At 39.2% G+C, this 25,344-nt stretch overlaps 2 protein-coding genes and 1 non-coding gene across 15 annotated transcripts; 2 read left to right on the top strand and 1 right to left on the bottom strand.

The window, feature by feature from the left end:
* The first annotated feature begins 1,069 nt into the window (after window positions 1-1,069).
* Window positions 1,070-25,344, top strand: rfx6 (regulatory factor X, 6). Of its 12 annotated transcripts, none has more exons than XM_048985544.1 (22): window positions 1,070-1,208; window positions 1,294-1,373; window positions 5,713-5,761; window positions 15,732-15,948; window positions 17,059-17,212; window positions 17,445-17,568; window positions 17,804-17,865; window positions 18,144-18,221; window positions 18,668-18,695; window positions 19,132-19,239; window positions 19,353-19,433; window positions 19,524-19,637; window positions 19,723-19,772; window positions 20,026-20,185; window positions 20,282-20,426; window positions 20,604-20,713; window positions 20,821-20,938; window positions 21,569-21,691; window positions 21,774-21,980; window positions 22,149-22,652; window positions 23,279-23,497; window positions 24,649-25,344. In XM_048985544.1, the coding sequence occupies exons 4-22, from the start codon at window positions 15,753-15,755 to the stop codon at window positions 24,846-24,848; spliced, it is 2,781 nt and encodes a 926-aa protein (XP_048841501.1). In that variant the 5' UTR covers window positions 1,070-1,208; window positions 1,294-1,373; window positions 5,713-5,761; window positions 15,732-15,752; the 3' UTR covers window positions 24,849-25,344. The 12 variants fall into 12 exon arrangements, with proteins under 12 accessions (XP_048841501.1, XP_048841502.1, XP_048841498.1 ...); XM_048985541.1 differs by lacking the exons at window positions 1,070-1,208; window positions 1,294-1,373 and adding exons at window positions 1,396-1,600; window positions 3,623-3,694; XM_048985540.1 differs by lacking the exons at window positions 1,070-1,208; window positions 1,294-1,373 and adding exons at window positions 3,257-3,467; window positions 3,626-3,694.
* Window positions 4,092-4,174, top strand: trnal-cag (transfer RNA leucine (anticodon CAG)). Its single transcript has one exon. It is a non-coding gene; the product is annotated as a tRNA-Leu (tRNA).
* On the bottom strand, window positions 4,319-14,482 carry tdrd15 (tudor domain containing 15). 2 transcript variants are annotated; one of them, XM_048985535.1, is made up of 5 exons: window positions 14,357-14,482; window positions 13,461-13,505; window positions 6,272-12,414; window positions 5,724-5,747; window positions 4,319-5,455 (listed from the first exon to the last, which is right to left on the bottom strand). In XM_048985535.1, exons 2-4 carry the CDS (start codon window positions 13,490-13,492, stop codon window positions 5,734-5,736), a joined length of 6,189 nt encoding a protein of 2,062 aa, XP_048841492.1. In that variant the 5' UTR covers window positions 13,493-13,505; window positions 14,357-14,482; the 3' UTR covers window positions 4,319-5,455; window positions 5,724-5,733. The 2 variants fall into 2 exon arrangements, with proteins under 2 accessions (XP_048841492.1, XP_048841493.1); XM_048985536.1 differs by lacking the exon at window positions 14,357-14,482 and adding an exon at window positions 14,089-14,291.

Here is a 25,344-nt window from a genome sequence, read left to right as displayed (position 1 = left end):
ATCACGGCCTTGACTATCAGCAATTTCTATACATCTTAATTGCACTTTCGATTCACTGCCAGTGACTGTAAGAGAGCGACAGCCGTTGAATGTGAAATGCACATGCGAACATTAAAAGTTAATTACAATTTGCTCAAAGTAATCTGGAAAACCAAGGGGTATGTAAGACTTGCTATGAACAAAAAAAATGCTAAGAAAAAAGATGTTAAGACATCAAAGGTCTGTGATCAAAAACTTCCTGGCTTGCTTATTGAAATTACAGCCAGAATATTGAATATACAGCTTTATTGCAGTCACAAGATTCTCGCGCACAAGCAATTTCCAGAGTTTGGAAAATCCCATTCGTTATGTCAGGTAACTTACTGCTGAGTTCTCTTTAATTGGTCCAAGCAGTGAGATCTGCCATCCTGACAGCTAACCTGCTCATCGTCGTGATATCGAAAAGCCTGAGTTACTGCTACTTATCCTCAAAGTTATCAGACTAAGCAATGAATATGGCTTCCTGAAGACCCTAGTAACCCCCGACCTCTAAGGAAATCTAAGGCTCATAAAAAAGAACGGACCCTTGTGGAAGTAAGTGGCGTGCAAACATTGTTTCATTGTTTTTATATTGAAGTATTTTATAAACAACTTAAATCTACGGTTGCAATTGTATTTAAATGATGGAGCTTTGGTTTATAATAAGTTATGTAAACAGATATAATTCTGGATAAAATGTACTGTTTGTCTCTACGCAGAAAGATACAAGCGCTGACTACTAAATAGTTGGAATGATTTGTTTTCTTAAATGTCAGCGTTATTGAATTTCACAGCATGTTAAATGACTCAAGCACACTAAACGATTTAAAATTATGCTATTTGACAATGTACATAACTGGACTGGAAACCTAGAAAGTGCAGCTATAAGGTACATTTCATTAAGTCAGAAATGAGTATACACACAAAATGTTCCTAATAAAGTGGAATGAGTGTATATGGAGAAGTGAATCTTTTACAAGTATAGCAGTGCTCTTGTAGTATGTAATGTGTTTTTTTTTTTTTTTTTTTTTTTTTTTTTCTCCGCCGACCAACGGTGTTTCTGCTTTTCTGAATAACTTTCCCTGGGGAGAACTTTATCTTCAGTGATAGGAGTAAAGAGAAACGGAAGGGCATGGAATTATGAACAGGACTTCTGTAAACTGATATGTGTCTCGTAGCATTATCAATTGGTAACAATGTCATCGCCTGTTGTTTAACCTGTCATTCTTTAAACTTTGTATGAATAATTTTAGTGGGTTTATTACTTTTTTTGAGGAATTCTTAATATCTAAGTTACTTATGCCAGCAAACAAGATGAGTAAAATACGTTGTAGTTGAATATTAGTGACTGACAGGTAAGTTGACGTCAGAGTAACCTGCATAGGAAACTGCATTATTTGTATAACGCTAGTTTATAAACGGTAATCCAGTTTATTCCGTCTAGACTCATTCTACTTGAACAGAGTGTTTTCGTTTTAATACAAATTGTTCCTTAACATACACCGTCACTATCTAGTTTAATATATAGATCAATAAGCAATTCCCTTAATCATCGTGTAAAAAAGCGCCAAAACATCAACCAGTGAGCAAAAGAATATTACATCTATGGGGCGCCGTTTGTAAAGATAGCAAACATTTTTGTACTTGCCACTTTTTCAACATTTAGTGCAATTTTCTGACATTTAGCTAGAAGTCAATGGTGTTGTGGATCATCAGGTTTTTTTGCTGTGTAAATTATGTTCAAAATTGTTCAACATATGTAAATATAAATGGCTTGTCTATATATAAATATTAAATGTAAATGTTAAATATAAATGTTAAATGTAAATATAAATATAAATGTTAAATATAAAACTTAAATGTAAATGTAAATATAAATGTTAAATATAAATGTTAAATGTAAATGTAAATATAAATGTTAAATATAAAACTTAAATGTAAATGTAAATATAAATGTTAAATATAAATGTTAAATGTAAATATAAATATAAGTGTTAAATATAAAACTTAAATATAAATCTAAATGTTAAATGTTAAATCTAAATGTTAAATGTAGACTCTAAATGTTGAGAACGTATGCAAATTAGCCACGCCCATTTGCGTAAAATGGGCGGTACCGACGAGAGCGCAGGTTAGGGCTGATGCAGGACAATATGGCGAATTCCGCTCACTTAGAGGCCATAGAATGTGCAGTTTTGGCAGTTGTTCGCGCTGCGTTACATGGTATTGCTACACAGCCGGGAGCAACATCATGTACACCTTCCACTGTGACATCGGAAAGCTATGAATGTATTTTGGGGCGGGAGGGGGATCGTGGTTATCGGTCACATTTCAATAACGGCAGTGCACTCATGCACATCCAGTATTAATGCCCCTACATCACCGATATCAGTAAGTTCTGACTTTAGTGACAGCTAACAGATAGGTAGCAACATCAGTCTGCAGAGTATTTTTGTAAAATGTAACGAATACATATAGGTATACATATATTTTTTATTTATGTGTATGGTAGCTTCCTGTTGGCTAGACAATATGATTTTTCATTTGCACATGAAGACTGTTGCATTAATGTTTCCCCTTCATTCCATTATTATTACTGCATACTTTTTCTGTTTGTCAGATGAAAATCACTAAACACATCACATGAAAGATAGCACGTTCGCGTGTCAGTATTGACCAATATGCATCAGCCCTAACCTGCGCTCTCGTCGGTACCGCCCATTTTACGCAAATGGGCGTGGCTAATTTGCATACGTTCTCAACATTTAGATTTAACATTTAACATTTAGATTTAACATTTAACATTTAGATTTAACATTTAACATTTAGATTTAACATTTAGATTTAACATTTAGATTTATATTTAAGTTTTATATTTAACATTTATATTTATATTTACATTTAACATTTATATTTAACATTTATATTTACATTTACATTTAACATTTATATTTAACATTTATATTTACATTTACATTTAAGTTTTATATTTAACATTTATATTTATATTTACATTTAACATTTATATTTAACATTTACATTTAATATTTATATATAGACAAGCCATTTATATTTACATATGTTGAACAATTTTGAACATAATTTACACAGCAAAAAAACCTGATGATCCACAACACCATTGACTTCTAGCTAAATGTCAGAAAATTGCACTAAATGTTGAAAAAGTGGCAAGTACAAAAATGTTTGCTATCTTTACAAACGGCGCCCCATATACATCCCTACTGTTAAGCACACAACCTTTGAAATGAAAGGGGAAGTTAAACTGAACTATTCTCGCCCCCGGCGCGGGCTCTGTTAATGTTATTCCCATCACTAGTGTCGCATCAACGTGACTTTTGGAACAAATCATTTAAACCTCCGAAACTTAATAAATATTAGTGACTGTAAAAATGGGCAATGCATGTGCCTGGATTTCCCGGAATGTGAAGGTTGTTGGAGACATATATTATCCATTCTTGTTCTGATATTTATGTGTAATTACTGAAGATTACTTAACATGCAACTGCTTTAACTTTAAATTTATTTTTCATATTTTCCGTTTACCAGACTTTTTTCTCTCCGTTTCATACTAATGGTGTACCAGTAGTTTCAAGTAAGTGGCCGTTATTATGACAACACGAGGACAATGTCGACCACCTTTCCAAAAACCAAGCCTGTAAGTTTCTGACAAGACTCCATGCCGTCTTTAACAATTTGTTTATAACCTATCTACGTCGTAAACAAGGTACATGACTGTGAGCGTTTCCGTTTGCTATGTGACGTGAATTGTAAAAGCTTGGTAGAATATGTGAAATTAATTCATATACATTTGCATATGGCCATTGAAAAGATTTTCGCCTCGGTTAGTACTTGTATATTTAAAGCTATTACGTAATTGCGTAGTTCGACCTCCAAGTAGAAAAAAACACCCAAAAGCTAAATAAACTATTAATAGAAATAAAATAAGAGAGCTGTAATTAAAATAGATCTAAACATTATATTTTATTGTGGTCAAAGTTTCTCTAGATCAATACTGTGATGAAAAGTCTCACTAGCGACTATGTTTAACGAGTGTCAGGATGGCCGAGCGGTCTAAGGCGCTGCGTTCAGGTCGCAGTCTCCCCTGGAGGCGTGGGTTCGAATCCCACTTCTGACAGCAAAATTTTTTTTTTTAAATTTTATTCTGTCGTAAACTTTTCACTAATTGTATTGTAAGCATCTGTATGTTTCCTTATATTGGGTCTCTAATCCTATGTAATAAATCTTAATATTCCAAAATATTCAAATTTGACTAAATTTAAAGCGTTCCTTAACATAACTTCAAATTACTTCCCCCATAACCCGATTTCAGTTGTACGGAACTGAGAATGAACTCTGCTTTTAGTGAACCCAGCATAGCTATCGTCAATGAGTAAAATAAAAACACCAGGGAAAAGATCCCATTCTGGTTTTACAATAATTTTTCAGCTATTCAATTGCTGATATACTGGTATTGTACTGTCTATTTTGCAGTCATTTCATGTTTCTTCCCCTCTATTTTTACTTATCTTTTTATGCTGTTTTGCTTTTTTTTTGCATTTCATATTTTGTCAAGTACCATCCAGGAAGGGAGTGGAAAAGCATTTCGTTGCACACTGCACAGTACTAACATTTGCTCTAGTAGAGATAAGGACTTAAAGACAATAAAAAAAAATAAAAAATATCAAGGGTTAATAATGCTCTTAAAGATCAAAAGACGATCTTTTTTCAAAAAAATTTATTATAGTGAAAAATATGAATGTTTAAACAAAGGTACTGGAATACAGAATATTAACCAAGAGAGACCAAAATATTTCTGCAGTCTCTTGCAGTGATCCATATTTAAAAGGCAGGTTTTTTTTCATCATTTCTGTTACAAGTCTTGTAGAGTACATGAAGATGTTCTGAGAGAATTTTTTTTATAAAACACTACTATACATTCTATAGTATAATGTGAATACAAAAAATAAACGAACAAATCCTGAATTATATGGATTTTGAAGATTGAAACTCCTTTTCACTGCTTTCCACTTTGAACTGCTTGTACACACAGTAATATATTTTTAGGTCTTGGAAATGGTACAGACTTACAAAAGAAAGCATTCATTTGCAACATCGAGTTGCTGTATAAATCTAATCTAAATTTTGATACGCATACTTACTCTACTTAACCATTTAAAATGTTTGTCACTATAAATAACTGTGTATAAAAAACAAATTAATGCTTCACCTTTGCAAAATTAGTGAAAACTACTAAACACGAATACTTTTTAAATAAAAAATGAAATGTCAACATCAAGTTTAGCTACCAAGTCACCTCATTTAATGTACTTAGAAGTATTTAGAACGACGAGAGAAACAAATTCTTTGGTCATGGAGTGTCCATTCTTGTTTCTTCTAGGCAAACAACTTGACAAAACTGGAATACAAAATCTGAAAAACTCAGAACAGGATTTCTGTATATTGTCCAGTTACTTATTCAAAAAGTTACCACGGCAAATTAATTTGTAAATATAAAGGACTGCTTAATATAGACTTTATTTCTCTTGCTAGGAAATGGTGGGAATCAGAAAATAGTGAAGTCTGCATAAAACAGCCCGTTTTATAAGTGTATTTTGAGACAGTGCTTATTAATGTTTATAAGATATGCTATGCTTATTTGTACTATTTTGGCAGGTTTGACTTACCCGAGAATGCTCACATCTGAACACCTGTGAGGAGACAGGTAAGTTGAGGTACTGGAAAATGTTTTTTGCAAGCATATTCATTTTTATATGCCTTAATATGGGGGGGTGAAGGCTTCGAATTTACACTAAGGCAGGGGTAGGGAACCTGATCCATGGAGAGCCGGTGCGGGTTTTTGGGATGACCTCTGTCAGCCAATAATAAAGCAGTGATTCTCAACTCCAGTCCTTGGAATCCACTGTTATTGGCTGATTGAGAGGCCATCCCAAAAACCCGCAGCCACACCGGCTCTCCATGGATCAGGTTTCCTACCCCTGCACTAAGGACTAACACCCTCCACCTTCATTTTCTTTTGTATTCATTCCAAAAACAAGGGACCTGTTATGCAGGAATAAAAGCTCCTCAAATTTTGATACTTTCAATTCTAGATGGAGCTGTTAATATGACTTTTACTGAACAACCGTCTCTCAGGTCGCAGTAAGAAATTGAAGAATTTTTTAAACTGGAGCCCTCTGTGTATGAAAGACCCTTGACACCGAGATGCACTTACATTTCCTGACTTCTTGCGAAGCACCAATGCTTGCAAACGCCTCCGTTCTCTGATGGCTACAGTCCTCATCAGTTCCCACTTGGTCCTGCCATTCTTCTACAAACTTCTGATTCTCAGTCTCTGCTGTAAGGTCCACATGCTGGCTCACAGTCCCTAAGTCTTGTAACTGTTGATGAGAGTCTAGTGTGTTATGAAAAAAAGTGTCTTCTGGATTTAATTCAGGAGTTTTATCAACACCCATAGTGGTACATTTTTCTAGAGATGCCCTTGTAGCGACTGGTTCCTCTAGCACCCGGAGTGACAGCAAACCATCGATGTAAGTGGCGTATCCCGCATTGACTAATGCCTTAGCAACGTTAACACCCTGTGACAAAATATCGACTTCCCATTGCATCTCAGAAACTAACTGCCTGAAATAGATCATAAGGCTGCCCTTACTCATGAGCTCCTGGAAACATACAACAGCCTCATCTGACCAATGATCCTCTCCAGAAGGCCTGACTGCTCTGAGTACACAAGGATGGGTAACTTTCGGTATGGCTGTTAATTTCTCAGGAAGCCATTTGATGTCATGACGATGCACGTAAGGCACAACCGCACAATGACCGTAGTCAACAAGGTTAACTACCACAGACTTGCTGTCCATGTGCACAATCTCGGATCTGCACCACTTTTTCTGTGTTTCAGATCTCACCAGGCAACATGCTCCTGGAATCAAAAATGACTCGGGCAAGGACACCAAATCATCTGGAAGATCATCTACAGCAGCAGACACCATGCTCATGGCGAGAAGCAAGTCATTCAAAATAATATAGAAGCCACATGGAGTAGCAACTGCTACGGCTAGGCCCAAATAGCCCACATCTGTTTTCACGGGAGCCAGAGAGAGCCTTGGGGCTTGATGTCTCTCTTTCGTGTTTTCTTCCTTCATTGACAATTCCTTGGGAAGAATCTCCAAGCTTTCCTTGACTTTGCTATGTTGCTTCCTGAGATACATTTCATTGATCATAACTTCTACTGTCCAGAGTTTGGAGACTGCAGAATATGACACCAACTTGATTTTGATATCTCGTTCTATCATATCCTTCAGCTGGTGCTTTACGTCTTCATCTGCCTCTGCAGTGGCCTTAGCTGGCACGTTCCACCTACACAAAATAGCTTGCACTGGGATTTGTCTAAGCCCTTCACAGAGTTCTCTAATCTCTTGAACAGAGACCACTTCTGAGATACCGTGATCCAACAAGAAGACTGAGCATTTTCCTTGATATGTGTTTTGTACCACAGCCCTGTACCACTGGTTAGTTTTGGTTAACTTTGCCAAGCATTCAAGTCCCTCTCTGGTTTCTATTGCAGGAACTAAGTCACATTTGAACGCCTCTTTTTGTAAAAGGTGGCAAAGCAAAGTGAAGTCCCTTGAATTTTGGTGAAGTCTGATATAAAAATCTCCATTTTCCAAAACAGATAGAAGTGTCCCATCTTCAACCTGCCCAGGTATAATTTTTGGATCTGGTGGAATGGTTGCTTTCTTAATGTCAGAAGTTTTGGAGACTCCTTGTGATATGCATTTGGCTGACTGTTTTTTCTTGCAGCATTTTTTTACTTGCCTTTCTATAGGTGCTCCATGCTTGCTTGACATTAACAGCTGTCTTCTTTTTGACCACACTACTGCACAGTTTACAATTGTGTTCTTCTTTGATTCAGTCAGAGTTGGATTTTTTCTTATAACATTATCACACATCACTGTTGGGATCTTAACTCCTTGTCCATCTCTGCTTGGATACCATATTTGCTTGTCCTCTGCAGCTGCACATTCACCTACAGGTTGTTTGTCTTCTGCAGATAAATCACAAAAAACTTCCTCCTCATCCTTACATTTCTGCAGTGACAACTTTTGAGCTGGTAAAATACCCTCTTTGGCACTCTCCAAGTTCACCATCCACCATAGTTCACATTGCTTCACAAATTCAACCATGAATGGTTTTCCACTTACAGTTAAGATTTCTTTCCCAAAAGAAAGAGGCTCTTTAGTGGAGCAAGGTATGCTTAGTCGGGGGTGTAGTAGGAAAGTGTTTGACAGTCTGAACACATTATTGTTTTGAACCACAGCTGTGTTTCCGTAATCAATAAACTCCACCTTCATTTGATTTTCAGTGACATCTTTTACAACAGCCCTGTAGAGAGCGCCATCCTTTTTGTATTCCGCGGCAATAAGATCACCAATATTCACGTTTCCAGTTATACGCTCTGTTTGATCTCTGAACAGTGAACTGTTAAGGTCCTCGGCCAATCTTAAAATCGTCCTCTCTTCATTTTCCATTTGAATATGGAAGTCTGTGACCGTGCTCACATGGGAAATATACCCTACTTCTCTGAAGCCTGGCTTTATTTTAGTCTCTGGGAGCTGTGCGAGTTTTGGCAATTTAAAAGTGCAGCTTTTCTGCCTCAAAGGTCTACTTACTGCTTTATACTGGCGAGTTTCAATTGCTGAACTGTCTGTTTTATTCAGTGGTGCACTTGAATCTCTCTTTACCTTGTGGTTAGACATGTGCCATGTTGAGGCTTTAGTTATTGGTGGATTCTGCTGAGATTTCACTCTATGTAACAAATGCTTGGAATTACAACGGGCTGCAGTTTTATCCAAATTGACTTTTAAACTCTTTTTGATGTTACTTCTAGCTTTAGGCTGCTCAATACCAACACTTGGTTTCTCAGAATGGATAATATCCTTCTTAATCAGAGTCTCTTCTTTTTGCTTATCCGTTACCATGAGTTCTCTGACTTTTTCATTAAGGTGCAGATTCCCGTCAAACAATTCACAGATGAGAGTGCCATCATCTTCTCTTTCAACAAATGTGGCCTTAAGTAATTTATTTAAGGCAGCGTTTTCAAGCCAGGTATTTACCTTTGCAAGGGCTTCCCCCTTGGGAACATGTGCGAGGCTGCACCTCATAGCCTGCATGGGTATAAAGACCAAGTCTGTAGCATGTCTGGGAATGGGCCGGACATTTTTTTTCTCAACTATATGCATGTTCCCATAGTCAACAAACAACACATTTAAGTGCTGGTTTGACTGGACAGGGAAGGCCAGACCCCTGTACCACTTGTCATCCATGATGTACTTTGCCAAACAAAGTTTTGCTAGGTCTAAACCAGAAGTCTCACTTGGGATTTCATTGCTTTGTTTCGTGACTACTTCCATCAGATCTTCAAGCATCTTTCCATTTCTATCCAGCTGGAAATATAACTGCCATGGACTGCAAACATGAGTGACATACACAGTCTCACTGTCACCAATTTTCATGTCGAACATAGAAAACATATATGAAGAGAGATCAACTGACGGAAAGAGTTTTGGATGATGCACCGGCTTTGCTAACCCTTTCTCCATGAGCAATTTTGTTGCACTTTGCAGAGGTGTGTGGATGTCCACAACACTGAACAAAAGACCATTTACAACCATCGTTGAATGTACAGTACACTTTAAATTTAATGAAGTTGACTGAACGAAGGTCTTCAGTTCCTTGTCTGCGTCTGTGCTCCAAACATCATGTTCACCTGCAGGTTCAAGTAAAGGATAAACACTGCACCTGAATGCTTGCATTTCGAGTTCCAGGAATTCCTGCTTTATTGCCCGTAGGTTGTGTGTTTTCTGTCTTATGGTCATGCCAAAATCTACAAGCAGGACATCAAATTCATTGTACTGAGTTCTGAGGATAAGGCCACGGTACCATTTTCCATCTTCTTGATGCTTTGCAACACAACATTCTTCATTAAGCTGAAAGGCATCAGCATTTTCTTGGTAATAACTTTGGATTTTCGCCATTAGTCTGTCCAAGTTCTTCAGCTTGCTCTGGGGCTGACACCAAAAATCTGAAGAGGAATTAAAGTGGCAGCACCGGACAGACAGTTCAGTTCCAACCTTCAATATTTGTTCTTTGAAAGAAATCTTCTTGACAGAGGTGTCTTGTTTTGGTATTTGTCTTACCATTATATTTTGCATCAACTCCTTTGTAGCTAATGTATTTTTTTCTACTCTTGTCTCTTTATTTTGATATCTTAGATCTAAACTTTTGCTTGAGCTATTTCGGTCTTTATTGCCTATTTCTTTAGCAGGACTGGTTTTGTTTGGTCCTTGGCACTTGGCAAATTTTCCACTCTGCAGCTTTTTAGCCTTGGATTTCCAGAATACTGCCATTTTTGCTCGTGCTATTAGCATGTTAATACTTTCACTAGCTTCCTTTTCATACAACTCAACATCTAACCTGTCATTTTTCTTTTGTACTACATGCACAAGGAGTGCTCTGTTGCATACAGCTTGCTTGAAGTAGTTCGTTGCCTGGGTTGTCCACACATCTTCCACTGACACTACATGAGCGAGTGAACAATTTATGGCAAACTTAGGCTCACCAGCAAATTCAGGAGGAAGCTTTTTAATAAACATATATGGCACTCTCTCCGTGTTTCCAAAGTCTATGAAAAACACTTCAGCTCCGTTTTCAATAATCTCTCTGACTACAGCCCTGTAGTACTGCATATCCTTCTCATACATTGCACAACAAAGTGTACCAGGAAGTGGATTCTCAAGAATTCCTTCATGTAACTTTAAGTCATTGAAATATTCTGCCATGTTGTGCAACATAGCTTCAAACCTGCAATTCCGTTCTTCTGTCCTCAACCAAAAATCAGATGGATTTAGTACATATTCCACAAAACCTCTGAAGATGGAGTTATCCTTTATGTCCTTCAACCAGTCTACGTCCTCCGAGTATTCCATCACTTTTTCATTTGTGTGCTTCACAACAGAGGATATTTTTCCCATTTTACAGAAATCCGAATCTCTCACTAGTCTAGACGGATGGCTGCCATTTTCCTGCAATTCCCCATTTTCAGCATCAGCTTTAACACTGTTGAGTGTAACAGAATACAAATTTTCATCAGTATCAAAACTGTCAACTTGAATATCAAGAATTCCACCAAGAAGCCCCATTTTTATATGTTCCAGTTGCTCCTTCAGAACATTCTCATCTGTTTCACTTAAACAAGATAAAGTACAATGGAAAGCCATGATTGGTATCGAAAGGAAACTGGGGGGAAGCTGACAGATATGTTCAACTCTTACAGACTCACAGAATCCATAGTCAACAAACAAGACTCGTACTTGAGAATTTACAGGGAGAAACTGCACAATCCCCCTGTGCCATTTATCATCTTTCCCCTTGACTGCGCAAAGTAACCCCAGATTTCCAAGTCCTTTATCACAAAGACCTTTGCTCTTGGAGTCACAGAAGGAGGACAACTTTTCTGACATCTCCTTCAGGTCATTTACCATGCTTTCCAACTGGCAATAAAACGTTTTCGAATTTACTGCCGCAGTTATTCTGATCTTTTCTTTTTTACCCACAGTCAGCTGTGGCCCAAAAAACAACATTAGATTCTCAATCTCTTGTACGCCTGAAGACGTGCGCAAGAACTTCTGACTATTTGGCTTCTCAGTCAAGAGGATTTCAGCACATCCACATCTTTGACGAACTGGCACTTCTGTTAACATCCCTACAAGGAAAAAGAACGTTTCAACATCCACGTGCCTTCCCAAGTTTAGTCTAAAGAGGTCCATGTTGACGTCAACCACTTCCAAAATCACCACTTTGTGTGAGAGAAGAGCCTGGATGTGTCCCTTGATTTCAGTTCCTATCAGAGAGCAGAAATATTTAGATGCAAGAACATTCCAGTGTTCGCCAAGTGGCAGTATATTGGCAAAAAATCCACAAACAATCTTAGGCGGAAGCGCAAACAATTCTTCAGAAGCAGAAACCAGACACTCAGAACTGACAGCCAGAACACTGCCATAGTCTAAGAGAAACACTTCAAACAGGTCATTTCGTTTGCACCGAACTTGGCCTCTGTACCAATGGGATGAGGCGACATCTTTCACCAAACATAACTCCCCAATATCCAACCAGGCTTTTGTTTTCTCTGTACTTTGTATGTCTTTCTGCAGTATGTCATAGTCCAGTTCACATATGGTCAGATATTGACCCTGGAATTGCACCAATGTCTCCACAGGACTGCAATCCACATGTGTCAGCAGTAAGTCCACTGTGGCAAGGGAATGAAATGTAGGGGGATTTGAGTCCCCCTGAGGCCTGAAAACAGAAATGACATTTCACAACCTACTTTGTAAGTCCCTCAATATTATGTCACTTCACTTAACATTTCAAATAAAAAAAGTCAATTAAATGTATGTAGATAAATACACAACCAAAATATTCAGAAATCTCTCAGTAGTGGACAAGGAATAGCATTTTCTATACCAAACAGTCTTTTAGGTTGATATTCAATGATTGCATTGCTAAAATACTGTCTATTTGTACAGTTGAACATCACATCTATAGAAATGACTTCCGAGGTAATAATGAAAAGTCATCAATTAGAAGGGTCTGTTTTCTTGCAAACATTTTTTTCTGTCATAACTCTTGTGACTTGCCTGTATCTAACTGAAGCCTTTAGAAATAATTCCAATAAAAAATATAAATTTATATATATAAAATTCATTCAGGGTGCTTTTTAGAACAGAAGATAATGTTTGCTGATATTTCAAATATAGTATATGTCAAAATTCATACACATTATATTGAATTTTTTTTATATAATTACCCAATAAAGTATTCCAAGTTATTTTACTATCATATTACACCATGTCTGTGCAGTAATTGCATGTATTACAATTATTTTTTTTTTTTTGTTTTTGATTTCCAAAGTTGCCTCATCTGACCATCTGAACAGTGATCCATCTTCATACATGTATTTTACCATGTATTCCTACACGTCTGAAGATGATCTGACAAAAACGCATTGGTGTTGCCGACCCTCCTCCTGATCTCTTAAAGAATGAGCTGCTATACGCTTGTTGCCATAAAAATTCAACCAAAACAGAAATATTACATAGTTTACGGTTTCAGAATTGACACTTAGGCTTATTTCAGTAAGAGGAACGTACCACGTTCAGAAAAGATGCATAAAATTAATTAAAATTTCAAAGGACTGTAGTTTCAAAACTATTAAAGACGCAGACCTAATATTTAGAATTTATCGACAAGTTTGGTATAGGAGCACCTGTGATTTTAAATACATTTTTAAAAATAACTTTAAAATAATGAATACACACTTGTGCAATTCTATTCCAACCTACCTTTGGGCTCCTGGATCAATGTTTGAAAGCATTACAGCAGTTTTCCTGAAAAGATAGGACAGGCATCATTTGTCACAAAATTTTAAATGAAATTACATGAATAGCGTTAGATCACATGATTCTAGAACGGCAAAACAAGCAATTGCAGAGGGTTTTAATTATTAGAACAGACTATGTAAACGCAAAACCAATAACAATTCGTTGTTTTATAAACGGCACACAGCATCCACTAGATGTCGCTAATGATTAATAGTTAAAACTTTTTTCCTAGCGAAGTGCTGGCAACACACGAAACAAATTAATATTAATGAATTAATCAAACTTAAATGTTTGCAAAAGAGAAATGCCCCGTTAGCCGCTTTATATCACTATCATTGTAAACAGGCTAATAAAAACCTTAGGGGAAAAGATTATTCGAGTAAACTTCGTTTAAGCCAACACACAAAAACGCGGTACTGGCAGTGTAATATACGGCGTCCAGCACTACTCTTAAATACTAGTTCATCGCTCTTAATTCTTTTGCTGCTTATATGATATTTTAAAATTATAACTGCAGTTTTATTTTATTTTAGCAGATATTAAATGCTTTTCGTTAAGTATATCTCTTGGCCTACACGCTGCCTGTTACCTTTGGCTGCAACACGCATTTGGTCACTTGGCTAGGCCCTCCTTCTCGTTTTTCTCAAAATAAATGACAGAATGTGGCAGCCAAGGCTCATATTATTAGATACGACATGGTAGTTTGCATTGCATACAAGTACTCGGCGCTGACGTTACCAATAATATTTATATAAATATTTATAATGTGTTTACTCTCTTCCCGCGATTAGCAAAATTTCGTCGCAGAGCAGTATTATGTTTTAATGGCAATGCATATATATATATCAGTAACATACAAGGAAGCGCGTCACACCATCCTGTCACTCCGCGGACACCCATCGGTGCAAACGCCGGGCATCGAGCAACAAAACGCTTCGGTCTCCGGCGATTCGGCTTATAAAGGAGATTTTTGCGTTTCCGTTGCTGCCACCTGCTGGCCGGGAGAATCTGCAAATGCCCTGTGACGCGCGTTTAAAATCCTGCCAGAAGCGATACGGGAAGAAAAACGAACTTATGTAGGAGTCCATGCCAACAACTCAAAAGAAATGTTTTTTGCAATTACATTTTGCCCAAAATATGACTGAGCAATCCCCCCCCACACACACACTTTGTTTTCACCCTGATTTTTAACAGCACGTTGAAGGCTCCGGTTCACCTTCACACAAACTGCTCACCTGAGAGATATTTCGATCTTGCTTTTATTACCATAGCCGCCTGACTTCAGTCTAATTAGACCTACATCAGACATCCCCTTTGCAGTTGTCAGTACAGCTTATATGTATCCTACCCACTATAACTATATATATATATATATATATATATATATATATATATATATATATATATATATATATATATATATATATATATATATATATATATATATATATATCAGATAATGAATGAAAATGAGGAGTCTATACTTTGCATATACTGATACAATCTAGGTACGTTCCGATTCCTGTGTCCAGTACATTTCATGCTTGGTAACTACATGGGTTTCTGTGTCAGCAGCAGCTACTAGGTAATTTAATCGAATTTAATTCTATCCACCCATTACTGTAGAAGTGATACGTGGCGCTAAAGGGATAATAATAATTTTATTTTTGTTGTACACTATTTTTAATTCACTCTATATATTCTGTGGTAATGTGATGCCCGTATGGTGTTTTATTTTAATTTTTTTGTTTAGGCTAATGTAGCCTAGATCAGACGGCCGAGGCCGCAAAACCAGCTCGCCGGGTTGGAAGGAGACTATTGCCTGTTTAGGTTAATCATTAATGCAGCGCAACTACTCCCCGTCTTCTGTAAATATGATAAATGAATCTTCGCTACTCACCACACATTCAGCTCTGACACAGGATTAATTAGAGCTGCTGCAGACTAGCCTTTTGACCATGTAAAAGTGAAGAAAGAGCCAAAGAAATACATTTTAAAATCTTTATTCTATATTCTGACATAGTGAGCTCGCGGTGAAATTGGGGCTTTTGTGTCCTGTTTTTCTGTTTTAAAATAGCTGGAAACAATAATTTGAAGTATTCGCAGTTTTGACCAGATAAAAACGAATTTGTCTCGTGGAATTTTAATTCACAAGTTGGTACGGTTGTAAAGGGGGATATTTGGTGTTTCCTAAATGCTTTCAGCGTTGCTTTTTTGTGCCTGTCTTTTTAGTGGCAATATTTTATTTTTAACATGCCAATGAAAAGGAGCACGGGGAGTCAAATCGGAGATGAGTCTTTGCATGGTCTGCAGCGATCAGAGAAGAAGCTCCGTCCGGAGCAGGAGGACATCGCCTTGGCTTCGCTGGGGGGCGAGAAGCTCGCCGGTGATTTTGGAAATAACTGTTTTTCCTCAATTGACGAGGAGGAAGATTCGGGAATTAAGTCAGGTAACTAATGTAAAGACATCAGAACCAAATTTCTAACTCGTTTTGTGTTACGTGGATTTCCTACGGATACTCCAGTGTCCTCCCGCAGTCCAATGACGTATGTTCAGGCGAATTGGCGGCTTTAAATTGTGCGTTACAATATGCGGGAGTGTGCGTGTGTATGTGCCCTGCAATTCGCTGCCATCCCGCACAGAATGTGCCGCAGCCTGTAGGCCGCTTCCCTGCGCTGATAGTGTAAGCGGATGTAAGTAGATTGGATGGATGGAGGTCTGCCTTGCGATTGTTAAATATGGTTTTTTTTCTCTACGACCTGTTTAATTGACATACCATTGTCAGACTACCCTCTGCATCAAGAACCATCTTTCATTTTTGTTTTATTAAATTACTTTAAATCACTTCAGCTGTTTTAAGTCCTTTTAAAAGTACAGGGTTTATTTTTGTGGAGCACAGTGGTTTTATGGGATTACTACAATTTCAGGAGAAACCTTCAGGTATAACTATGGATAAAAATGCAAGCTTTGATACTTAGAATTCCATTGCCCAAGGCATCATCATTAATATTTTATGTAACAGAAGTGATGGGATATGTTTGCTTGTGTCTGTGTATGTGTCTGTGTTTGTATTTAACACATTGTGAGGAACCAAATGTCCCCACAATGCGGCGAAACCTGATTCTTTTTAGCTCTTGGGGACATTTTTCAGGTCCCCACAAAATCTGTGAATGCAATCAAAAAACTAAAAATGCCTTAAGTCTCGTATTTTGTTCAGTTACTTATGGTTAAGGTTAGGGCTGGGGAGGGATTAAGATGGTCATTGTTGGGATTAGGGTTTTCCCCCCATAGAAATAGAGTCCCCGCAAAGATATGAATAAAAACGTTTGTTTGTTTGTGTGTGTGTGTGTGTGTGTGTGTGTGTGTCTGTCTGTGTTTAGAGTAGTATTTCACCTTCATCAGGTAAGTTGTTAATTTATGTAATTAACAAGTAATTGCCTGTTTCAGAAACAGGACAGCTATCACTATATAATCCCCACCTTGTCCCAGACCCTCCAAAATAAAAGCAAGACAGATTGGTGTTAAATCACTTAAATCTTGTATCTTGCTTATCTAACAGAAACTGAGGACTGCAATGACTCCCCATCTGCTGAAGAGGATGTGGATCCATCTGAATACGCAAAGGATTTGGCTTTAAAGCAGCCCGTTCCAAAGAAAAGTATCACTCAGATAATCAAGGACAAGAAGAAGCAGACGCACTTAACTCTGCAGTGGTAGCTATGTGACAGATGTCGTCCCGAATCATGGGGTTTACGAACTTTTTTGGGGGTGATAGTGCAGTTATTAGGGAGGTGTCCCAAGTAGCCAAGCAGCAAAATATTCAGCTTATATTTAATGTAATATATACTTAAGTCTATAATTGAGTTCTTGCCGCATGTTTTTCCTACTGACAGGATAACCGAGAAATAGTTTAGCTATTGTTTTAATCGATTCTGTTCTCCCCAGGCTTGAAGAGAACTACATCGTTTGCGATGGCGTATGCTTGCCGCGATGCATCCTATATGCTCACTACTTAGATTTTTGCAGGAAAGAGAAATTGGATCCGGCCTGCGCAGCGACATTTGGCAAGGTGAAAACGATGACCGCTTAATGCATTCTCAGCGCAGCCCCTTGAAAAACGTAATAAGAAAAGTTGCCATTCAGCAACACGAATGAGACATATTGTTGCATCTTCAATTTCCAGAGTTATGCTGTGGTAGGAGATTTAACAGAAATTATTCTTGTAATTCTTATTTGCTAAGCATGAGTACCTTGAAGTTGCGTTTTAATGACACAAAAATGTGTCTATTTTTGTTGCTTCACAGACGATACGGCAGAAATTTCCTCTCTTAACAACCAGGAGACTTGGTACCAGAGGTCATTCAAAGTAAGAGGATAAATCGGCATAAAAACATAATTCAGTTCAATTTATTTATCGATAGCACGTTTCACAATTTGGCTATTTCTGAAAGAATAGTATGATATTACATTTCAGCCAGCCAATCCGATGAAGGTACTGACAAGGTTTGTCTTGATGCAATCATTTAATCTCGCTTATAATATATTTGTAATGATTATTTATTCAGTTTTTTTGTACATTTTGCGATCTCAGGCCTTTTGAGCTTCATGTGGAAGATTGTTGTTTGTCTTAAACATTGTCCACAGGTATCATTACTATGGAATTGGCATTAAAGAAAGCAGTGCATATTACCACTCTGTGTACTCCGGGAAGGGGCTGACCAGGTAACCCCACTGGCCTTTATGTTCCCCCGTTTTATGACCGCTACTATCAGTGTCCACCTTTATTATTAACCGGCCGATAGCAGGCCTCCTGTTTGCTCTTGGGAGGAAACTGGGAATACCACAAGAACCAAGCAAATAGCAAATGGTCTCAGAGCTGTAAATTAAATTTGCATGGGTCCATTTGGCCAACCGTGCGCTGGTTCAGATTTCGTTAACCGTGAGGCATGATGTGTTTGAGACTAATAAGCTATATGCGTCGAAATGTTTTCTGGCAAATAAAATGGATGGATGGATAAATCATGTTTCTCGTCATACGGCGCACATGCCATCGTGTGGGGATTGCGTAATAAAACGCATATGTGCACCTTCACTGATTTTGACGGGCGTCATAATTGTTTATCTACTTCCACTTCATTAATTTTGTTGCCATGTGCATTTTTCCTTAGGTTTTCCGGTAGCAAGCTCAAAAATGAGGTAAAAATCAATTAATTTTGTTCAGTCGAGGTTTAACTGTTTAATTGATGGTTATAACTGCACTGCAGAATATATTGGCAGATTTATTACATTCTTATGTTAAAGATGTCTTCTGTGCTAAGAGTTTGAGTGACGTATCACATGTTAGACGCCCTTGCATCCTTTACAGATACGTGTTTGAAAGTCTGAGATGGTTAGCAGAGCTGTGAATTCAGCTATGAAATTGCTTAAAAGCTCCTGATTGAGAATAGTTGATGTATTTAACACGTCCTCACAGAAAGAAATGTTATCAATGGCAATGTGGAAAATGTTGAAAAGAGCTTCAATTATGTTTGTTTAATTTGTCCTCTGTGAAAGGTAATAGTAGTATTTTAAATAATTACCTTCATTTTAATGAAATGAGATCTGCATTGAAACCTTGAATTGTGCTCTGCAGGGTGGCTTTACTCGGAAATATTCACTCAGCTCAAAAACGGGAACGTTGTTGCCTGACTTTCCAAGTGCCCAACATCTCGTACTTCAAAGCTGCATCTCCAAAGAAAAGGTTTGCGCAATGAAGTCTTTCTGCACTTCTTGTCTTTAACATACATTTTAAACATTTTGCTGCAAAATATATATTTAAAAAAATAACATCAAAACTGTTCTTTCATGCCCAAGCAGGTGGACACCTTAATTATGATGTACAAAACGCACTGTCAGTGCATTTTAGACAATGCCATCAACAGCAACTTTGAAGAGGTATCAAAAAAATAGTGAATGAAATGGTTTCTTGCTCACTGGCAGTGCTGACTTGCTCTCTGTGACGACGTCTGGCCTTCTGCCTTCCAGATCCAGAATTTCCTGCTGCACTTTTGGCAGGGGATGCCCGGACACCTTCTGCCTCTGCTGGAGAATCCCGTCACTGTTGACATCTTCTGTGTGTGCGATTCCATACTGTACAAGGTATGAGCTCCAGTCCTTCATCAACCAAGCTGACATTCGGCATTTCTCCAAGTTAAATAAATCACCCGATGTCTTTTTTTTCCAGGTTCTGACTGATGTTTTAATTCCTGCTACAATGCAAGAAATGCCTGAAAGGTATTTTTTTTTGTTTTATATGAATGTGACACGTTTGATTTATATATTTGTTTATATAGGACATAAACTGTATAGTGAGTTCTTCTTGCCATATGTTTTTCCTACTGACAGGATAACTGAGAAATAGTTTAGCTATTGTTATAATCGATTCTGTTGAATCTGCATGTAATTAATAACATAAATGAAAACAGAAATGGCACAGTTAGTCCCTCTCTAACAAATGGGTTGAACATAAAGAGAGAATGGTTTCCAGTCTCTTGGCAGATATTCGGAACTTTGCCAAGCACTGGGAACACTGGATGGTGTCCTCCTTAGAGAATCTTCCAGAAACCCTCTCTGAAAAAAAGCTACCAATCGCACGCAGATTTGTGTCCTCCTTAAAGCGACAGACCTCTTTTTTACATCTTGCCCAGGTAACTTAACAAATGAAAATGAAAAGTGTAGATATTCTCCAGCTCAGACGTATGGCATCCTCTTGGAAATATTTGACGATTGTCTGTTGTTTTTAGATCGCCAGACCTGCCCTCTTTGACCAAAACGTGGTGAACTCCATGGTGAGTGACATTGACAAGGTGGACCTCAGTAGCATTGGATCTCAGGCCTTGCTCACTATATCCAGCAGTGGAGACCACGACTCAGACCTCTACTCCGAATGTGAGGATGTTTTCTCTCTGAAACGCTGTCAGAAGACCTTATTAATATTCTTTTGATTGGTCACCTGATGACTGTAATAAATAGCTTGCATATGTGTGTAATGAAAGAAATAGAGGTTGCTTACAATTGGTTGATGTGACTGAAAACATAGATGCCTTGTGTTTTCATACTTCATAGATGACTCTATCACAGTGTTCCAAGAGCTGAAAGACCTCCTTAAGAAAAATGCAACTGTAGAGTCTTTTATAGAGTGGTTGGACAGCGTGGTGGAGCAGAAGGTCATCAAGGTATGGCATCTCATGGAACACTCCTCCCTGATTGGTTTGTCCAGAGGTGAACATCTCCGCTTTCATTATTCTGTCCCCCAACCCCCCCCCCCCCCCCCCCCCCTCAGCCGAGTAAGCAGAATGGTCGTTCTTTAAAGAAGAGAGCACAGGATTTTCTTCTCAAGTGGAGCTTTTTTGGGGCACGGGTCATGCACAACCTCACCCTGAACAATGCCACGAGCTTCGGTAAGGATTGGGTGCTCTTGACTGTCAGTATCAAAATATCTTATAAATCTATCAGGATATTGTGTATAAGTAAAAATGAACCTGATTAAACAATCATTATTTTGGGGTCATTACCTAATTTGGTTCATTTACTGTTCCATGAATTATTTTATGGAACATTTTTTTTTTTTACGCGCAAACAAATTTTATGCCTTGAATTTATGCTTGGACTTGGATTCCCCTGGTGAAGAATCCTGCACTTTGTGGCTGAGGCCTTTTCCAACACAAACACAAACAGAGGTCTTTGTCTCTGCCTGATCATGAAGGCCACAATGAGCAGTAAAATGTAATGACCGTGCGCTGGGAAGCGACCCCTTATCAGCTGCTTCTGTCTGTCCTGATTGGAAAGAAAATTGACGATCACGTTCATCTGTCTGCGTCTCTGATGGCACCGTTGCCACGCTGTCAGAGGAGCAAACTTTCTAGGTCAACCTACGGCCACAGATGAAACAGGTGATCCAGGATCTGTGCGGATGGTGTAACTGATAAGTCAGTCTAAGCTCACCATCACCTCTATGGTGGTCTAAGGGTTTGTGCCGTGGTAAAATGTATTTTCTCCATGCTGAAGATTAATAGTTTTATGTTTTACAGGTTCTTTCCATCTGATTCGAATGCTTCTGGATGAGTATATTCTGCTAGCTATTGAAACACAGTTCAACAATGACAAAGAACAAGACCTTCAGAATCTCTTAGATAAATATATGAGAAATGCAGGTACGAAAGTCATTTGTGTCGTGATTTCTGGTGATTAGGACTAGATAGTTTTTATTTTGATGTAAGTTTTGCCTTGTTTCAGATGCTAGCAAGGCAGCCTTCACTGCTTCTCCTAGTTCCTGCTTCCTTGCCAACCGCAGCAAAGCCCCTGCCGTGTCCAGTGATGCGTCTGTGAAGAACGAGCTGCTCTCTGAACAGGCCTACCTGTCTCTCACAAGCGGTCACCATGGGCTGGGCCCAAACATGGCCGCCTACCAGGAGGTGGAGTCAGAAGACCTGTCTCTCTCAGGTATTGGTCTGTATGAGTGTGCGATGACCTGTGATTGGTTGATTTTGATTTCGGCTTTCTGGTATCAGCTCTAGGTTCCCATGACCCTAACTGGATTATTAAAAACATGAGCAAAAACTGGGTCCCCTAGGACCAGATTGTGAAACACTTTTTTCCAAAATTCCTCAGCCCCGGTGGACTTCCCTCAGAACAGTGTTCCGCTCATGACGCCTCCCATCTCCCCGGCAATGGTGAACCGAGACAGTGTGATCAACCAGGGCCCCATGGCAGGCCGTCCCCAAGGAAGCTGCACCCCACTCCAGTCACACATCCCCTGCCAGGCCTTCTCCGACGCCACCTATCAGAGCATCCCTCCAGCCAATCCCAACTTCTTCTCCAGTGCTCCCAACTACCAGGCCATATTCAGGCCTCAGATGCACGCCGGCTCCTATCCGTCGCGCCAAGACAGGGGCCGGTACCCCTCCTTCTGCGAACAGCAGCCACAACAGCTGGCGAAGGACTACTTCGCCCCCAGCTGCGCTGAGACCTCCTACATCTCCCGGCCCCCGGTGAACTTTGGCAGCGCGCCGGAGCCCGTGATGGAAGCCCAGGGCTTGCAGCTCCTGGACCCCGGAGGGTACGGCTTCCTCGGTGGAAGTGGCGCCTGCCAGGGGACAGCTTACCCCACCAGCAGTGAGTAACAGCCCGTCTGTATGGGTTGGGGGCCGTCCAGAGAATCACATGCTCTCCCGGCGTCCGTCCACCTGGGACTGTCCGTCTCTCTTGTTTGTCACAGATATTGGCTGACAGTCATATTCTGTCAGTTTCCTTCACGCTCATAAGCTAGTCCTGCATGATGGAATGCAGCCTCGCAAGCTCTTTGTATTCTAACACTAAGGCTTGGACTTCAGTGCTAAAGGAGACCTAGAATGCAGGGTTGGCTCTTTGCTCTTTACTATTTGCTTTACTGGCCTGTGGCACCTATAACGCTTAATCTTTAAAAATTTCCAGTCAGGCTATATTCTATGGCTCCTTTGCGACCCTGACCAGAATAAGTGGTTAGAAGATGGATGGATGGGTGGATGTATATAATCTGATACCCTCTTTTCTGCCTTTTTTCCTAGTTTGTTGTGTTGTTAGGTGGCTTCTATACTTTTCATATTTTGCTGACTGTTTCAAAGCTTTCCTACATCCCTATGAACACACGCACAAGCCTTTCACAGCTGGTGAAATGAAGTACAGTACTCTGAGAAAAGACTTCAGTTGCATAAATAACAGTAACGGTAATGAGGATAATTAACATTTCCACTTGAAACTAGCTGCAGGTTACTATGGCACCGGTGGCTACACTGACCCTCAGAGGCTGGGCTCAGTGATCGACCAGCACGTATCGGTGATCAGCAGCGTGAGCTCGTTACGCTCCGTCCACACGTATAGCGACGTTCACGACCCCCTCAACATCCTGGATGACAGTGGCAGGAAGCCCGTCTGCTCTTACTACAGTGACTCTCCAAGCCTTGTGTCCCGGACTCCCGGTGGTGAGTCAGTAGTCCTCTGGAATTCAAAATCAGAAGTTTTTATGTACGTGTATAAATAAGCTCTAAAACAGCGTTTCCCAGCCTGGGCCTCGGTGACCCACACACACGGTCCACATTGTTCCTCCCCCTCGCATCTGTGCCAAGAGTCCACACTTCTGCTCCCTGGTGGGGGTTTGTAGGGAACAATCTGGGGGTCCCTGAGGACCGAATGGGAAAACGCTGCTTTAGTATATTGTCAAAGTTCATCTGACTAAATATACAGTACTGTGCAGAAGTCTTAGGCAGTCACAGAAAATGATGTATAAATGTTCTTCACGTTGATATGAAACTATGATATTATGCCTGTCAATGTGTGACAGCTTAGCCCTTCAGAAACCTTCCCTAAAATCACCAATGCATTTGGCAGCACCTATCCAATACACGCGTGTATATTTTGACTCGACCACTACCCCACCTTGCTTGGTTAGTCAGTAACTCACTGAGTTATTTAACTAATTAAGTTCATTAGGGAAGAGAGCCGGTTGGTGAGATTTAACAAATCCATGGAACGGCTGAGGGGCCCCTGAGGAGAGGTTTGGGAACTGAAGCGGTTCATCTAGCCGTCCACCAAGATATCGGTAACTTTTCAGAAAATGGACAAAATTGCTGTTTATTTTTTTATTGTGTTACGGTTAGATTGCATATGTCATAATGTTATATTGTGCTTTTTCAGAGGAAAATATACAATCACTACCGAGATAAATAGCCTTAAACATTTTCTTTGACTGCCTAAGACTTTTGCACAGTAATGCATATATTTTCATAACCGGTTACGTCTTAAATAACTCTGTTAAGGACCAAAGGAAAATTGTGTCCTCTAGGGCAGTGTTTCTCAACCGGGTCCTTGGGGACCCCCAGACAGTCCACATTTCTGCTCCCTCCCAGCTCCTAGCCAATCAAGGATTCCAAATACCTGGTACAGCTGTGCTGGGAGTTGGGAGGGAGCAAAAACGTGGACCGTCTGGTGGTCTCCAAGGAGCGGGTTGAGAAACAGTGCACCAGTTATATATATATATATATATATATATATATATATATATATATATATATATGTGTGTGTGTGTGTGTGTGTGTGTGTGTGTGTGTGTGTGGGTGTGTGTGTGTGTCTTCAGACTGTTCTGTGTTGTTTTTCTCAGCAGCCTCAGCCATCACATCTTCTGTGTCCACCCCATGTATGTATGGAGCCAATCCTCAGTTCCATTCCCAGGATGCATTGTTCCCTCCCCGAGCCACCGCTGATGTACGGGACGTAGTGTCATCTCTGCCCCCCATAAACACTGTGTTCATGGGATCCACAGGAAGTGGCCCCTGACTACCTCTGTCCATCAGCTGGGCGGGAATAATAGGTCAATTCAACATGAGAACCCAATAACGAATGACGTTTTATTGCCTGTACTGTAAAAAGGCCTTTTCATATCACATCATCACTGATATAAAATGCCTTTTTCCCACCAATGAGCTATGCTGTCATCCCAGTGAAGTCACAGAGAAATATCAAAGAGTTTTACCTTTTATTGCTTCAGGCTAAAGTAAATCTGGGCAAGCGTCTCCCTAAAACAGCTCTTAAATACCTGTTTTGTAACTTGTATTATTCAGGTAATAAAACATCCTTCAGATATTTTTTGTGTCTAGAGTGTTGGACCTAAAATGACAAGCAGCACGAAGGTTAAAGTTATTTTCTTAAGCATTGCAATAGAGTGAATATATATTCTTCAAGTGTTAATTTAAATTTTTGACTAAAATCGTTGTAATATATGACTGTATGATGCAAACTGTTTAATATTAGGTAAGCACAAATAAAATGTCCT

The sequence above is a fragment of the Brienomyrus brachyistius genome, chromosome 19 (genome assembly GCF_023856365.1).
Source record: "Brienomyrus brachyistius isolate T26 chromosome 19, BBRACH_0.4, whole genome shotgun sequence".
Classification (NCBI taxonomy): Eukaryota; Metazoa; Chordata; class Actinopteri; order Osteoglossiformes; family Mormyridae; genus Brienomyrus; species Brienomyrus brachyistius.
The sequence above is the reverse complement of the archived record's forward strand: the minus strand, read 5'-3'. Positions and strand labels throughout refer to the sequence as shown.

Excerpts from the sequence above, each read along its gene's own strand:
- tdrd15 (XM_048985535.1), bottom strand. The coding sequence starts at position 13,492 with ATGCTTTCAAACATTGATCCAGGAGCCCAAAG. Across the intron at positions 12,415-13,460 it reads ATTGATCCAGGAGCCCAAAG|GCCTCAGGGGGACTCAAATC; the intron begins GTAGGTTGGAAT and ends TTCTGTTTTCAG.
- rfx6 (XM_048985545.1), top strand. The coding sequence starts at position 15,753 with ATGCCAATGAAAAGGAGCACGGGGAGTCAAATCGGAGATGAGTCTTTG. Across the intron at positions 18,696-19,131 it reads GTAGCAAGCTCAAAAATGAG|GGTGGCTTTACTCGGAAATA; the intron begins GTAAAAATCAAT and ends TGTGCTCTGCAG. Across the intron at positions 19,240-19,352 it reads GCTGCATCTCCAAAGAAAAG|CAGGTGGACACCTTAATTAT; the intron begins GTTTGCGCAATG and ends TTCATGCCCAAG.